Source organism: Silurus aristotelis (assembly GCF_946808225.1).
Source record: "Silurus aristotelis genome assembly, chromosome: 25".
Lineage (NCBI taxonomy): Eukaryota > Metazoa > Chordata > Actinopteri > Siluriformes > Siluridae > Silurus > Silurus aristotelis.
The window spans coordinates 8830382-8846645 of NC_139598.1; the positions used below are offsets into that span (position 1 = coordinate 8830382).

General features: G+C 37.0%; 1 protein-coding gene across 3 annotated transcripts in view; it reads right to left on the reverse strand.

Annotated features, from left to right (window-relative positions):
- Positions 1-7344: 7344 nt before the first annotated feature.
- fam49bb (family with sequence similarity 49 member Bb) overlaps positions 7345-16264 on the reverse strand; it is a 68177-nt gene continuing 59257 nt past the window's right edge. For all 3 annotated transcript variants that reach the window (XM_083530032.1, XM_083530034.1, XM_083530033.1), the window contains 4 exons: positions 16170-16249; positions 11139-11265; positions 10751-10821; positions 7345-8151 (listed from right to left, as the gene is read on the reverse strand). In XM_083530032.1, coding sequence (XP_083386158.1) covers positions 8088-8151; positions 10751-10821; positions 11139-11265; positions 16170-16249 — 342 coding nt within the window. In that variant the 3' untranslated portion in view covers positions 7345-8087. The remainder of the gene's footprint in view (positions 8152-10750; positions 10822-11138; positions 11266-16169; positions 16250-16264) is intronic.

Genomic DNA, 16264 nt, shown 5'->3' on the forward strand with positions numbered 1-16264 from the left:
TGCCAATTAGATTACAGGATATGAACATAACAGTTGTGATGGAGTAACTGTTTTGTTCTTACTTTCTTTCCTAGAACAAACTGTGAAAGGGGCCAGAAAGGGCATAAACTCTATGGATCATTGCCAACAGGCTCATTTGGATGACTAGAGAAACAAAGAGTTTTTACACCTCAGCTAAATTGGAGTGGCATGTATCACCATGCACTTGTATTAGAAAGCTGGCTGAGTGGTATGTGATGACAGTTGGTGTGAAAGAACACTGCAAGGTCATGCATAGTTGGACTGAAGTTTGTTCCTCTGGATGAAGGTGATTTTACTTTCTGTGCCTCTACAATAAATTTTGCTTGTAAAGGCTGGATCAGGTGGAGATGTTGTTAAATAAGGGGAGTGCAAAACACTATGTCACCTCTTTCAATGCCTGGTGCAACTACCCAAATAAATTGGAAATTTTCCTAATTGAATATTATTTTATTTGTATGTGGATGCAAAGCATAAAGAAGTCCAGTTATTTTAATTTAAGAGAAGCAAAAATGCTAAATAAAAAGGCATATACTTTCTGGTAGTGGTTAATTTTGTATCCACCTCCTCAAAGTTCATGTAGGCAAACTTTAAACCCCAAATACTACCGATTTTGGCAACATGGACCAATAGGAAGCAAGAGCCTGAGGCTGGGGTCGCATGTTGCTGGAACACTCTACATCGAAGAACTTGTTATTGCCATTCCAAGCCTTTTCTGCTTTACAGTCAACAGAATTTTAGTATTATTCACAAAGAACAAACTAGCTAGCTGGCTATGGTTATATGTTCACTGAACAAATGCATCACACCAGCACCACATAATCATTGTTGCATTCTTTGACAAGACTATGAAACTGTTTTACAAATATTCAAGCATTTGCCTTTAGTTAGATTCTGATGAAGCAAAACTGATCTACAAAACACATATCACTGTTATTCTATCATATATTATAATTATTAGCTAGATTTCAATTATAGAAGTGCCTGCAAATCTTTTGTCAGCTGAACTGATATTGTTTTCCATAAGTAGTTCCAGCTAATTTTAGCGGCTAACAATAAACATTTTAATGCAGAAGCTTTTAGTATGTTACTTTTCACTTTAATGTTTGGTACTTTAAAATGTAAATTTTTTTTTTATTAAAGTTTGGCAGATTTACCAAAAAAAAGCTTTAATGTCAATTTAATTGGCATTGACATTTTCATCAGTCTCGCAAACCCCTTGAAATGGCATCATTACCCCCTAGTGGTTCAAGCATACCCGATTGGGAAACCTTGAATTACAGTAAAATGCTCTTTGAGGAGACCATGCCAATTAGAGGAATTCATTAGAGGAAGTGTCTTGTATATGTGGTGTTGTTGGGGGGATGGGAGTCTCAAGAAATACGTTGTCATTCTTAGAAGAGACAACCCTGGAGAGGTGGGGTTGCAATCTAGTCAGGAGGTTGTGGTTTGGCTGTCAGGCTTGACTCTTATCCTCACTTTCTCTGTCTTACTAAAAAAATAACAAGAAAATACAGCTACCGTTTAACTCCTTTATTGATAGTGAACATGTGACACTTCTGCGTTTTCTTTGAAAGGTTTGTTATTAAGTAGTAAAAGTAGTGCATCAGCATTGCATTAGATTCATAAAAATGTTCCAAATTGTCCAAAGGAGGGCATCAGGGAGAAAGGCCTTAGTTAGGGAGGTGACCAAGAACCCGATGGTTATTCTGAAAGAGCGCCAGCATTTCTCTGTGAACAGAGAAGAACCTTTCAGAAGAACAACCATCTCTGCAGCACTCCACCAATCAGGCCTGTGTGGTAGAGTGACCAGGAGAGGCTAGGGGACAACTCTGTGAATGTCCTTAAGTGGCCCAGTCAGAGCCCAGGCTTAAACCTAATAGATGATGGCTGTTCACCGACGCACCCCATCGAACCTGATGGAAATTGAGAGGTTGTGCAAAGAAGAATGGGAGAAACTGCCTAAAAATAGGTGTGCCAAACTTGTTGCATTATAATCCAAAAGACTTGAGGCTGTAATTAGTGTTAAAGGTGCTTCAACAAATAATTGAGCAAAGGCTGTGAATACTCATGTACATGTGATTTTTCAGGTTTTTTTTTTTTTTTTTATTTTAATAAATTTGCTAAGATTTCAAACACACTTCTTTCACATTGTCATTATGGGGTATTATTTGTCGAATTTTGAGGAAAATAATTAATTTAACCCATTTTGGGATAAGGTTGTAACATATAATGTGGAAAAAGTGAAGCGCTTTGAATACTTTCCAGATGCACTGTATCTAAACATGAAGCAGTTAATAATCATCCAAAGTAAATTGCAGCTTTAGGGATTTTCTACACCAAAAAATAATAATAATAATTTGACTCAATTTCTTGCTTTGCTGCAAAATGAGAATGGTAAAAAATGTAAATCATTTTGTTATATATATCTTATACGTACAACCTTTCTTCTTTTTTTTGAGCAAAATGCTACCATCTCTTAATTTCCAGGTGGGTAAAGGATGCCAGGGTGTCTCATCAGTAGGAGAATACATCTCTGTCATTACATGGACAGTAAATTGGGTTTAACTAATCAAAAATCATTGAAGGTTCATTACATGTAGTCAAGAGTATAACAATTTTAAAACTGAGTATAAATAAAAAGATTCTCAGTAAATCAGAAAAAATAACCTTGATGCTGTCCCTTAAAATGGCTGCAAATACTGTATACATCATGTGCAATTGAAAAACAGAGCCCTAACAGAATGTCTAAAGCATTTGAATATATATGTGAAATGGAATAAAGTTTGTGGCTACTTAAACATCACAGCAATATACGCTTTGTAAATATCCCATGCCAGCTTTAGTTCCTTAGTTGCTGTTCACAGAGCTCGCTTTGTACAATAGTGCATTGTCATGCTGGAACATGTTTGTGTCTCTTAGTTCCTGCTTGCGTCTCTTAGTAGAAAAGTTGTTATTTTACAGCATACAACATTCTGTACAATTTGCGATTCCAAAATTTAGAGAAAAATTTGGGGAAACCCCACATATCTGTGTGAGGTGTCCACATACTTTTGCCTATATCATGTATGAGCTATCTTTGTGACCGAATATTAGAAAGGCATTGGCATCAGAAGAAATGTATTAGTATACATAGCCTTGCCGTTGTGTCCGTGTAAAGTTCACACAGGACCACATGCTGACTGAGCCGACACATTGTGAGGGGCCCAGGCTCCAACCACATCCTCCACAACCCTCGCTGTCTCCTCTCACTTTCAGCCTGACAACTCTCCAGCACGCCATGACCTGGGAAAGAGTGCTCTCATTCACTACCAAGAGGAAGTGAACACTGTGTATGAGCAATTCATTTTCAACCTCAATTATATAAAAGATTATATAAAAGTGGAAATAGAAAAAAATATATATTTCACCAATAAATGTTTAAATATCAATAGAAAATCAAGTTCATTGGAAACTAATGGGATTGTGCTGACAGTTTATAATGATTTATTTTAATCATTCCCACTTTAAAGCTTTTATTTGATATGTGGCATGTTTAAACGTTACACTTCTCATAGTTGCCACACCCCTTAATACAACTGTAGTATATGCTTCTGTGTAGCTCCTCCTCCTAATGTACAATAATAAGCATGATTATTTTTTCTTCTATTAGGGTTGAAAGATGTTGATTTGGCAGCACTAAGAGATTTTCTAAAGCTCAGGAGGCTCTCTTTCCATGCAGCTTGAAATCAATATGATGCAATATGATGAAAATGATTTTTAACTAAACTGTGTTTAGGCCACTTTATCCTGGGGTTCACTTTAATGCTTAAAACTTGCTGTCAAATTGCAATTCCCAAGCAACAAACAGAATAAAATATATGCTTTCACCAGTTATTTAAAACCAAACACAAATCTTACACTTGAAGTAAATTAACAATTTTTGCATTTCCCCTAAATGGTATTGTAGGTTGGGTGAAAAAAGTCATTAAAATGTACATTTTACATTCATGGCATTTTTCAGACTGCCTTATTGATCTCATTTATACAACTGAGCAGCAAAGTGGTTAATGGCCTTTCTCAGGGGCCCAAGAGTGGCAGCTTGGTAAGGCTGGAAATTTTAACTCTGATCCAAAAATCCAATGCCTTAAACACCAAGCTAATACCTCCCAGTTTCTTTCTTCACAGCACTCACTCACCCACACAAAGTTTCATTTGTTGAGTTTATAAACTTATCACAATGGTCTAAATTGGGAACATGATTATAATAATTTGATGATCTAATAAGGTGATCATTTATAGAGTATATCGGATCACTGACAGTAACAAAGCACAGAAATTGCACTTTAAAAAAGTAATATCTTTCAAATTATATAAAAAAAAAAGTAATTATATTGAAAAGTAAAACACCAAACCGCAGCAGTAGATACAACACATACACAGTTCCTGATCCACTTCAGAACCCTGATGATGTATGAAGCCCTCAGCATGTTTTTTTAATGGTTAAGTCTGCACAATAAATTATATAATTTTTTTATGTTCTCTGATCCTGGACCTTAAAGAATAAAGTATTAGGTCTCTAGAAAAGATTTTGTATGGTGCAGGATTATTTTTTTTCACTTGTCACTTTTAGTTCTAGTTTGTAACATGCGGGTGACGTGGGTAAATCCAGCATTCAATTCAATATCTAGCATTCAAGATGTACACTGAAAGACCGGATAAGATCCACTGGAATGCAGTGACTATCAGTCTGATGGCTGAGAAGAGCTGGACAAGGCAGACGAGGTACAAAGGCAAAAAAGGAGAACTGTTTAACAATAACTCCTATTAAATCTTTGGTTAAATTTATGGAATCAAATGGCTAACATTTCCCATATATATATATATATATATATATATTTTTTTATTTTTATTTTATTTACTAGTATGAATCATATACGGTCTTTCTTACTTACTAAAGTCTGTTAACCTTTCAACATGCATGAATGTTACAGTTGTGTCTTTAGGGTAAGTGCCTGAATCATCATATTGCAGGAAAAAATGAGTAGAGTGAGGCCAGTTCGAAACCACACCCTTTTCTGTATAATGTATTCTAAAGCCACTGCAGAGGATGATGAACCCAGCCAACACAAGACCCCCACCCCACCCAACCCCACCCCTCTCTTCTGTCTTTCTTTTCAATCTTTACAAAGTAATGCAGCAGTGCTGCAGTGATTTGAATCACACCTAAAGATTTTCCTGCACTCCGCTCTCTGTTTGGCCCCACCCAGAATTCTCTCCTTATATCCTTCTTCCAGGTCTTCCTGCTAAAAAATGCTGCTGCATTGAAATAGATACTTTCATTTAAAGGACAGGAGCTCATTCCCCACAAGTCAAAAACATATTTAAAGCAAAAGCAGTAACAGACTAACCATCTTATCAGGCAGAGGTGTGTGTGTGTATATATATATATATATATATATATATATATATATATATATATATATATACACAGTGAGGAAAATAAGTATTTGAACACCCTGCTATTTTGCAAGTTCTTCCACTTAGAAATCATGGAGGGGTCTGAAATTGTCATCGTAGGTGCATGTCCACTGTGAGAGACATAATCTAAAAAAAAAAAAAAAAATCCAGAAATCACAATGTATGATTTTTTACCTATTTATTTGTATGATACACCTGCAAATAAGTATTTGAACACCTGAGAAAGTCAATGTTAATATTTGGTACAGTAGCCTTTGTTTGCAATTACAGAGGTCAAACATTTCCTGTAGTTTTTCACCAGGTTTGCACACACTGCAGGAGGGATTTTGGCCCACTCCTCCACACAGATCTTCTCTAGATCAGTCAGGTTTCTGGCCTGTCGCTGAGCAACATGGAGTTTGAGCTCCCTCCAAAGATTCTCTATTGGGTTTAGGTCTGGAGACTGGCTAGGCCACGCCAGAACCTTGATATGCTTCTTACAGAGCCACTCCTTGGTTATCCTTGGCTGTGTGCTTCGGGTCATTGTCATGTTGGAAGACCCAGCCTCGACCCATCTTCAATGCTCTAACTGAGGGAAGGTTGTTCCCCAAAATCTCGCAATACATGGCCCCAGTCAGCCTCTCCTTAATACAGTGCAGTCGCCCTGTCCCATGTGCAGAAAAACACCCCCAAAGCATGATGCTACCACCCCCATGCTTCACAGTAGGGATGGTGTTCTTGGGATGGTACTCATCATTCTTCTTCCTCCAAACACATTTAGTGGATTTATGACCCAAAAGTTCTATTTTGGTCTCATCTGACCACATGACTTTCTCCCATGACTCCTCTGGATCATCCAAATGGTCATTGGCAAACTTAAGACGTGCCTGGACATGTGCTGGTTTAAGCAGGGGAACCTTCCGTGCCATGCATGATTTCGAACCATGACGTCTTAGTGTATTACCAACAGTAGCCTTGGAAACGGTGGTCCCAGCTCTTTTCAGGTCATTGACCAGCTCCTCCCATGTAGTTCTGGGCTGATTTCTCACCTTCCTTAGGATCATTGAGACCCCACAAGGTGAGATCTTGCATGGAGCCCCAGTCCGAGGGAGATTGACAGTCATGTTTAGCTTCTTCCATTTTCTAATGATTGCTCCAACAGTGGACTTTTTTTCACCAAGCTGCTTGGCAATTTCCCCGTAGCCCTTTCCAGCCTTGTGGAGGTTTACAATTTTGTCTCTAGTGTCTTTGGACAGCTCTTCGGTCTTGGCCATGTTAGTAGTTGGATTCTAACTGATTGTATGGGGTGGACAGGTGTCTTTATGCAGCTAACGACCTCAAACAGGTGCATCTAATTTAGGATAATAAATGTAGTGGAGGTGGACATTTTAAAGACAGACTAACAGGTCTTTGAGGGTCAGAATTCTAGCTTGTGATTTCTGGATTTTTTTTTTAGATTATGTCTCTCACAGTGGACATGCACCTACGATGACAATTTTAGACCCCTCCATGATTTCTAAGTGGGAGAACTTGCAAAATAGCAGGGTGTTCAAAAACTTATTTTCCTCACTGTATATATATATATATATATATATATATATATATATATATATATATATATATATATATATATATATATATATATATATATATTTATTTTATTTTATATATATATATATTTTTTTAATAAACTGGCCATCCTTCGGAAAAAACACATTACATTCAATCATTACGCAACAAGCGACAAATTTTACTACTAACATTACTACTGTAATGTTTCAAATAATGAATACCAAATATATTGTTTTTTTTTCAGTACAAATGAATGTCTACTGAAACAAAATAAACAACAACAAAAAAAAAAAACCCACTGAAAACAATTAAAACTAATAGTTACAAAAATGAAGCCATCTTTTAATTATTTTTTTTTAAACATCACATTTCATGTCATCATACATCAAAAATTTACTTTTAATTCACCAGAAATATTGAAACTAGTTTTCAAAGAAGAAAATCACAGCTATGAAAAAAAACCCAAACATAAATCAAAACCTATAAAAAATATAAAATTTGAACATTACTACAATTTGAAATGCTTTTTACTAGTACCATCTTTATAGCAAAACATTTTTTTTGGAACTCTCACACAACCAAGCAGTCAATTTTGAAACACTAGTTGTTTCTGTTTTTCCTTAAATACAACATTGTGTCATGCAGAGCACATAATATTAAATATTAATTCAAACTAAATAAAATATATATTTATATTTCTCTATCAATATACTTTTTTCAAGTCAAAAGCATTCTCCCTCCCTTTTATGGGAAAACAAGCAATATTAACCCAATAATTACAAAAATAATTGAAGAATTTGTAGCTGCCATCATTAATATGGCCATATGGGGTAGAACTAAGATTTTAGGGGGAAAAAATTATTTGGCACAAAAAAAGAAAAAAGAGAAACACCAAAAATAGGAAAAGCATGCACTTTTAAAAGTGTTAATTGTCCTACTGGTGTTTAAAAAAAAAAAAAAAAAAAGGAAAAACATTCTTTGCATTGCTGTTCCTTGGGAGGGAGAGTGTCCCCTGAACACGTTTGTGAGGCCAGTGGTGTGTATCCCCGAGCTGCTGCTTACTGCAACATGCTTTTGATGGTCTTAGCAGTCGATTCGTCATTCAGATGCTTTGTTGTGTACCTGCCCAGAAAACAATTTTAAATTAAATCTAGATGAAATGGCTATGAAGATACACTATATGGACAAAAGTATAGACACCTGACTTTTCTGGCCATATGTGATTCTTTAAAGAGGCTGTAAATGCAACCCAGGCCTCCTCATGCTACATTAAGTTACTAAATCCCTTGTTGCTGAATTTGAACAAATCTCCACTAGAACACTCCAAAATCTAATCTAACATCTTCCCAGAAGAATGGAGGTTATTATAAAAGCAAGATTGGACCTTACTGTTGAATGGGATGTTCAAAAAGCACAAAGTCCACACACTTTTGTACCTATATATACCTATTTTTATTATTACAGTGCCTCATCGTGTTTCATGCAAAAATGGCCATTTATAAACCATAAGAATGAACAATTATTGGTTTTGATACACACTTATTTTACATTTATTATTACATTTTATTATATTATTACTTTTTTTATCATTACATTTTATATTATTACAGTGGAGGTGGTAGCTTAGTGGTTAAGGTTCTGGGTTACTGATCGGAAGGTTAGGGGGTACAAACCGCAGTATCACCAAGCTGCCACTTTTGGGCCCTTAAACAAAGCCCTTAACCCTCGATGCTCCAGAGGCACAGTATCATGACTGACCCAGAGCTCTGACCCCAGCTTCCTAACATATATGTGAAGACAGATTTAAAGGTGCCGCTTTATACTTTTTACATGTACTTCACAGCACAGTAAAAATGTATTTGCGTATTCCAGTGATGTTCGGAAGCTGGGGTAAGAGCACAGGGTCAGTAATGGTACAGCACCCTTGGACCAGACAGGTTTAAGTGCCTTGCTCAAGGGTCCAACAGTGGCAGCTTGGTGGTGCTGGGGATTGAACCCCTGACCTTATGTTTAAAGTGTTAGTTTGCAGACCTGCCCAGAAGCTACATTGCTAATTTCTCACTCAACATCATGCCCATTACCAGTAACAAATGACTGCATATTGGAAATCAATGTGCCAAGACTTCTAAAGGGCACTGTACATCTTGTTGTGACTAGTGTTCAGCTCTCATGAGTACTTAATATAACCTCCATTCTTTGCTGTGACTTCATTCTGAAATAACTGCATATGTTTTTCATTAGCAGGTAGTCTAGAGTATGAGTGAAGCACTTACATCAAGTCTGTTAACAGCTCTATAGTTGGAATGTATTTTCACGTGTTACTCATTTTGCATTTAGAAACGGGAAAAGAAAAAATGAGGCTTTTGCTCTTAACACACATTACAGCAGTGAAATTCTTTCTTTGTACATTTAAAATAAAAATGTAATAGAAGACTTAACAAACTAAAAATAGCAAAGCTTCAATAATCAGAAAATATTGAAAAGAGAGGCCACATTTCTGTCCTGTATTCTCAGACTAACTCACAACCCTGCATTCAAAATAGAAATTTAACACGCACAGCTGGTGATGAGACAAAGCTGAAATTTAATTTGATAATGCATATGGAACATTTTTGCACAGCAGGTTTGGTAGAGAGCCTTTTTAACTATAAATTAAAAAGTATATTTAATATGACTAACAGAAATGGGAATCAAATCAAATAAAATTGACATGCATACAGATGACAGCTTTGATAGCACCTGTTGTTTTATATATATATATATATATATATATATATATATATATATATATATATATATATATATATATATATATATATATATATATATACACACACACTCACCATGCACTTTATGCTTTAAGTGGCATGTTCATGATTCAAATATCCAGTCAGGCTATCATCTGCCAGGAGCACAATATGCATGAGCTCAGATCCATGTGCTGTGATTTCTGAATGACTTTCCGCTCACCACAGTTGTAAAGAGTAGTCATTGAATGACCACAGCTTCCAACATTTTGGACATTCCGCTATAACCTCTCTAATATATAAGGTGTTTCTGTAAGCTGTCTTACAGTTAACCGAAATTGTTTTGCACAGTTCTGTATAGTCTGAAGAGACTATTGTAAATAAAAATGCCACTGGTTACCATTTCTTTCTAAAATGCTTAAACCAGACCATCTGGCACAAACACTGTTGCAATGTTTAATGTGACTGAGATCATGTTTTTCCCATCACGATATTTTGTGTACATTAACCTAAGCTCTTGACCTGTACTGTATCTGCATGCATTCCACTGCTGATGCCTGACTGGTTGAATGAATAATTGCATTAACAAGCAGGTGTACATGAGTTCCCAACAAAATGGATAGTGTGTGTGCATATATTCTTGTGATCATTCATTCTTATGGTTAATGTAAAATTGTCTAAAGCTTTTAACCTGCATCTGCATGATTTTATGCATCGCCCTGCTGACATTATCGGCTGATTGGATAACTGCATAAATAGGCAGATTTACAGGTGTTCTGTCAAAGTAAAACGCAGTGTGACTGTGCATACAATAAAAAAATGCTTAGGTTCGCAACACATACTTGATATAACATTGCTTTTGTTAAACTTTTTCTCTTCAATTCAAAAGATTACACACCACTGTGCTTGGACTGTGCTGACCAACATTTTTGTATTATGATTCCAGTGCAGATAATTTCTTGTCTGTTACTTACCTGAGAGCGTTTAATAAGCCTTCCACACTGTTTGGGGGCTGATCCTTGAGAACTTTAATGCATCCTTTCATCTGTTCAGTGACAAATATTGCAGTGAGGTTAGAATAATTATACTCACTCTGATGGATAGAAAGTTTGATTCGTGATTTCTGATTGATTTGATTATTTAAAGGTGCTATATGTAACATGTATTTCAAGAATGCTTATAAGAACAAGCATTAAGAGTAAAACCGGGCTTGTTTAAGTCTAATTAGATAAACACTCATAATCTGGCAACAGAATTCAGACACTTTTAAACTTTCTATATAATCTTAATATTAAACTAATCCATTCTGGCATTAGCTTGTTTGCAAGAAAAAAATGTTTTTTATTGTTAAAGTCTACTTACGTCTATTTTGGAGGACTTGACAAATGCACCAACAGGATGTACATAGTCATAGAGTATGATGACGCCCACCATGACACGCAAACAGAATGACACAGTGGCCTCACTGCTGAAACGGCAACGGTACTCGCTGCAAAGAGTCCATAAACAATGTTATACACTGATCAGGCATAACATTACGACCACCTGCCTACTATTAATTTGGTCTCCCTTTTGCTGCCAAAACAGCCCTGACCTGTCGAGCATTAACAGCATTAAATTCTTTAGCAATTTGAGTTACAGTAGCTCTTCTGTTAAATCAGATCACACGCGCCAGCCTTCGCTTCCCACGTGCATCAATGAGCCTTGACCTCCCATGGCCCTGTCGCCGGTTCACCACTATTCCTTTCTCCCTATATATATATATATATATATATATATATATATATATATATATATATATATATATATATATATATATATATATATACACACACACACACACACAGTATTGTTCAAAATAATAGCAGTACAATGTGACTAACCAGAATGGCAAACAAGTTACCAGTTGGTGTAGTAGATTCTCAGAAAACAAACAAGGGGTGTGTTAAAAAAAAAAATAGCAGTGTGTGCCGTTGACTGTACAAACTCAAAACTATTTTGTACAAACATTTTTGTTTCTAGGATTTAGCAATCCTGTATGACCAAAGTTTTTTAAAACTGCTTCACATCTGGGTGGCATGGAGTCAACCAACTTGTGGCACCTCTCAGCTGTTATTCCACTCCATGATTCTTTAACAACATTCCACAATTCATTTACATTTCTTGGTTTTGCTTTAGAAAGAGAATTTTTTATATCACCCCACAAGTTCTCGATTGGATTAAGGTCCGGTGATTGGGCTGGCCATGCCATAACATTAATTTTGTTGGTTTGGAACCAAGACTTTGCTCGTTTACTAGTGTGTTTGGGGTCATTGTCTTGTAGAAACAACCATTTCAAGGGCATGTTCTCTTCAGCATAAGGCAACATGACCTCTTCAAATATTTTGACATATGCAAACTGATCCATGATCCCTGGTATGCGATAAATAGGCCCAACACCATAGTAGAAGAAACATGCCCATATCATGATGCTTGCACCACCATGCTTCACTGCTTCACAAACTGTCTGTGGCCCTTGGACCCAAAAAGAACAAGTTTACTCTCATCACTCCACAAAATGTTCCTCCATTTCTCTTTAGGCCAGTTCATGTGTTCTTTGGCAAATTGTAAATAGATTAGCTTCACACAGACGTCTTCTAACTGTCACAGTACTTACAGGTAACTCCAGACTGTCTTTGATCATCCTGGAGCTGATCATTGGCTGAGCCTTTGCCGTTCTGGCTATTCTTCGATCCATTTTAATGGTTGCTCTCCATTTTAAGGCATTGGAGATCATTTTAGCTGAACAGCCTATAATTTTTTGCACCTCTTTATAGGTTTTCCCCTCTCCAATCAACTTTTTAATCAAAGTACGCCGTTCTTCTGAACAATGTCTTGAACGACCCATTTTCCTCAGGCTTTCAAATGCATGTTCAACAAGTGCCGGCTTTATCCTTAAATAGGGCCACCTTATTCACACCTGTTTTTTCACAAAATTGATGACCTCAGTGATTGAATGCCATACTGCTATTTTTTTTAACACACCCCTTTCAACTAATTGCCCAATTGCACAGCCTTACGAGCGTGCATATTATGAATGCTGGGTCTTGTTTTTTTTTTGAGAATCTACTGCACCTACTGGTAACTTGTTTGCCACGTAGCAATAAAAAATATACTAAAAACCTGGATTATTCTGGTTAGTCACATTGTACTGCTAATATTTTGAACAATACTGTATATATATATATATATATATATATATATATATATATATATATATATATATATATATATACATACACACACACACACACACACACACACACACACACACACACACACACACACACACACACACACACATACATGGGTGCATCTCAGTACATTTGTCACGGAAAAGTTCATTTATTTTAGCAACTTAAATCAAATTGTGATACTCTTGAATTAAATAAATTCAATGCACACAAGTCTTTGGTGACATGTCAGCTAATGAACTCAAAACACCAGCAAAGGTTTCCTGAGCCTTCAAAATGATCTCTCAGTTGGTTTACCAGGCTACACAATCATGGGGAAGACTGCTGATCTGACAGTTGTCCAAAAGACAATCGTTTACACCCTTCACAAGGAGGGAAAGCCACAAACATTCATTGCCAGAGAAGCTGCTGTTCACAGAGTGCTGTATGTTAACAGAAAGTTGAGTGAAAGGAAAAAGTGTGGAAGAAAAAGATGCACAACCAACCAAGAGAACCGCAGCCTTGAGAAGCTCGTCAAGCTAATTCGATTCAAGAATTTGGGTGAACTTCACAAGAAATGGACTGACGCTGGGGTCAAGGCATCAAGAGCCACAACACAGACGTGTCAAAGAATTTGACAGTTTGACAGTTGCCTTATTCCACTTGTTAAGCCATTCCTAAACCACAGACAACGTCAAAGCGTCTTACCTGGGCTAAAGAGAAGAAGAACTTGACTGTTGCCCAGTGGTCCAAAGTCCTCTTTTCAAATAAGAGCAAGTTTTATATTTTATTTGGAAAAGGTCCTAGAGTCTGGAGGAAAAGTGGAGAAGCTCATAGCCCAAGTTGCTTGAAGTCCACTGTTAAGTTTCCACAGTCTGTGGTGATTTGGGGTGCAGTGTCATCTGCCGGTGTTGGTCCACGTTTTTTTTTTTTAAACCAAAGTCACCGCAACTGTTTACCAAGATATTTTAGAGAACTTCATGCTTCCTGCAGCTTTAAAGAGGCTAATTTTATTTTCCAGCAGGATTTGGCACCTATCCACACACAAAATTTGGTTAAATGACCATGGTGTTGGTGTGCTTGACTGGTCAGCAAACTCACCAGACCTGAACCCCATAGAGAATCTATGGTGTATTATCAAGAGGAAAATGAGAAACAAGAGACCAAAAAATGCAGATGAGCTGAAAGCCACTGTCAAAGAAACCTGGGCTTCCATACCACCTCAGCAGTGCCACAGACTGACCACCTCCATGCTAGGTCAAATTGAGGCAGTAATTAAAGCAAAAGAAGCCCCTACCAAGTATTGAGTACATATACAGTAAATGAACATACTTTCCAGAAGAGATGAATTTGTGGGTTTTTATTAAATGTAAGTCATCACAATTAAAAGAACCAAAGACTTAAACTATTTCAGTCTGTGTGCACTAAATCTATTTAATACACAACTTTAACAACTTGAGTTGAATTACTGAAATAAATGAACTTTTCCATACACACAGTATCTCACAAAAAACATTTTAGTTCTCAAGGAACAATCCTACAGAAGTGAAACGTGGATATACTTTGCAGTAGTCAAAGTGCAGCTTGTATAGCAGTATAGTTGTCCTATGAAAATAACTCAACATACAGCTATTATTGTCTAAATAACTGGCAACAAAAGTGAGTACACCATAAGTGATAGCTGTATGTCCCTTAACCATCATGTTTTTGTCATGATCATACACATTTTTGTATCTTGTATTAGAGTAGTAGTTAATTTGGTGCTTTGAGTACAATTCTCTCATGCTGACCACTGGATGTTAACATTGCACCTCATGCCAAAGAACTATCTGAGGATTTGATTTGTTGCTCTCCACAAAGATGGCCTATACTATAAGAAGATTGGTAAGACTCTGAAATTGAGTTACAGTACAGTGGCCAGGGTCATACAGAGGTTTCGAGGTTGCAGAATTGAAAGGTTCGCTTGTCAGCGCTCAGACCATACGCCGCACACTGCAACAAGTCGGTTTGCATGGCCGTCATCCCAGAAGGAAGCCTCTTCTGAAGCTGGCTCACAAGAAAGCCTGCAAACAGTTTGCTGAAGACAACCTGTCCAAGAGCATGAATTACTCGAACTATGTCCTGTGGTCTGATGAGACTAAGATAAACTTGTTTGGCTCAGATGGCATCCAGCATGTGTGGCGACGCCCTGGTGAGGAGAACCAAGAAAATTGTATCTTGCCATGGTGGTGGCATCATGGTCTGGAGCTGCATGAGTGCTGCAGGTACTGGGGAGCTGTGGTTCATGGATTTCAACATGTAGTGCGACATTGTGAAGCAGAACATGATGCCCTCCCTTCAGAAACTGGGCCTGAACGGCAGTTTTCCAACTTTCCAATAATAACAACCTTGAAAACAGCGCCAAGATGACAACTGCCTTGCTGAGGAAGCTGATGGTAATGGAGTGGCCAAGTATGTCAGCAGACCTGAACTTTATTGAGCCCCTGTGGGGCATCCTCAAGCGGAAAGTGGAGAAGCGCCTAACATCCAACAACAACCTGTGCAGCTCTGGTAAATTCCATACCAAGGAGGATTAAGGCAGTGTAGGTAACAATGGTGCTCACACAAAATGTTGACAATTTAGACACAGTTTTGAAATGTTCACTTAGGGTTACTCACTTCTGTTGGCAGCTATTTTGACATGTTATGACATATACATGACATATTTGGATGTATGTTATTTTCAAAGGACAATAAATCTACACTGCTATACAAGCTTTGCATTGACTACTCTATAATATATCCAAGTTTCATTTCTATAGTATTATCCCTTAAAAAGAAATACTGAAATGGTTGCTGAAATGTGAGGGGTTTACCCACTTTTGTGAGATACTGTATATTTCATATACATAACACATATACAGATGCTCCCCACCTTACGAACGAGTTATGTTCAGAACGACCGTTCGTAACATGAATTTGCGTATCTCCCAATGATGTAAGATACGGTGGCCGAAAAGTGCAAAACACATTAGCAAATCCGAAAACAAAATAACAAATCCGAAAACAAAATAACAAATTAAAAAACATAATAACCTAAATTTGAGGACAGGTTTGTCCGTATCCATGAAAGTTTGTAAAGGGAATGTTCATAAAGTGTGGAGTGCCTGTAATTTCAAATAAAAGAGGAAGAACAACTTACTGTGTCTCTAGCATGACTTTACACACACTAGCCATAGTGCTCAACACATCTGTTGTGTTCTCAATAGGTAAGTTCTTGTTCTGTAGAAAAAGAGA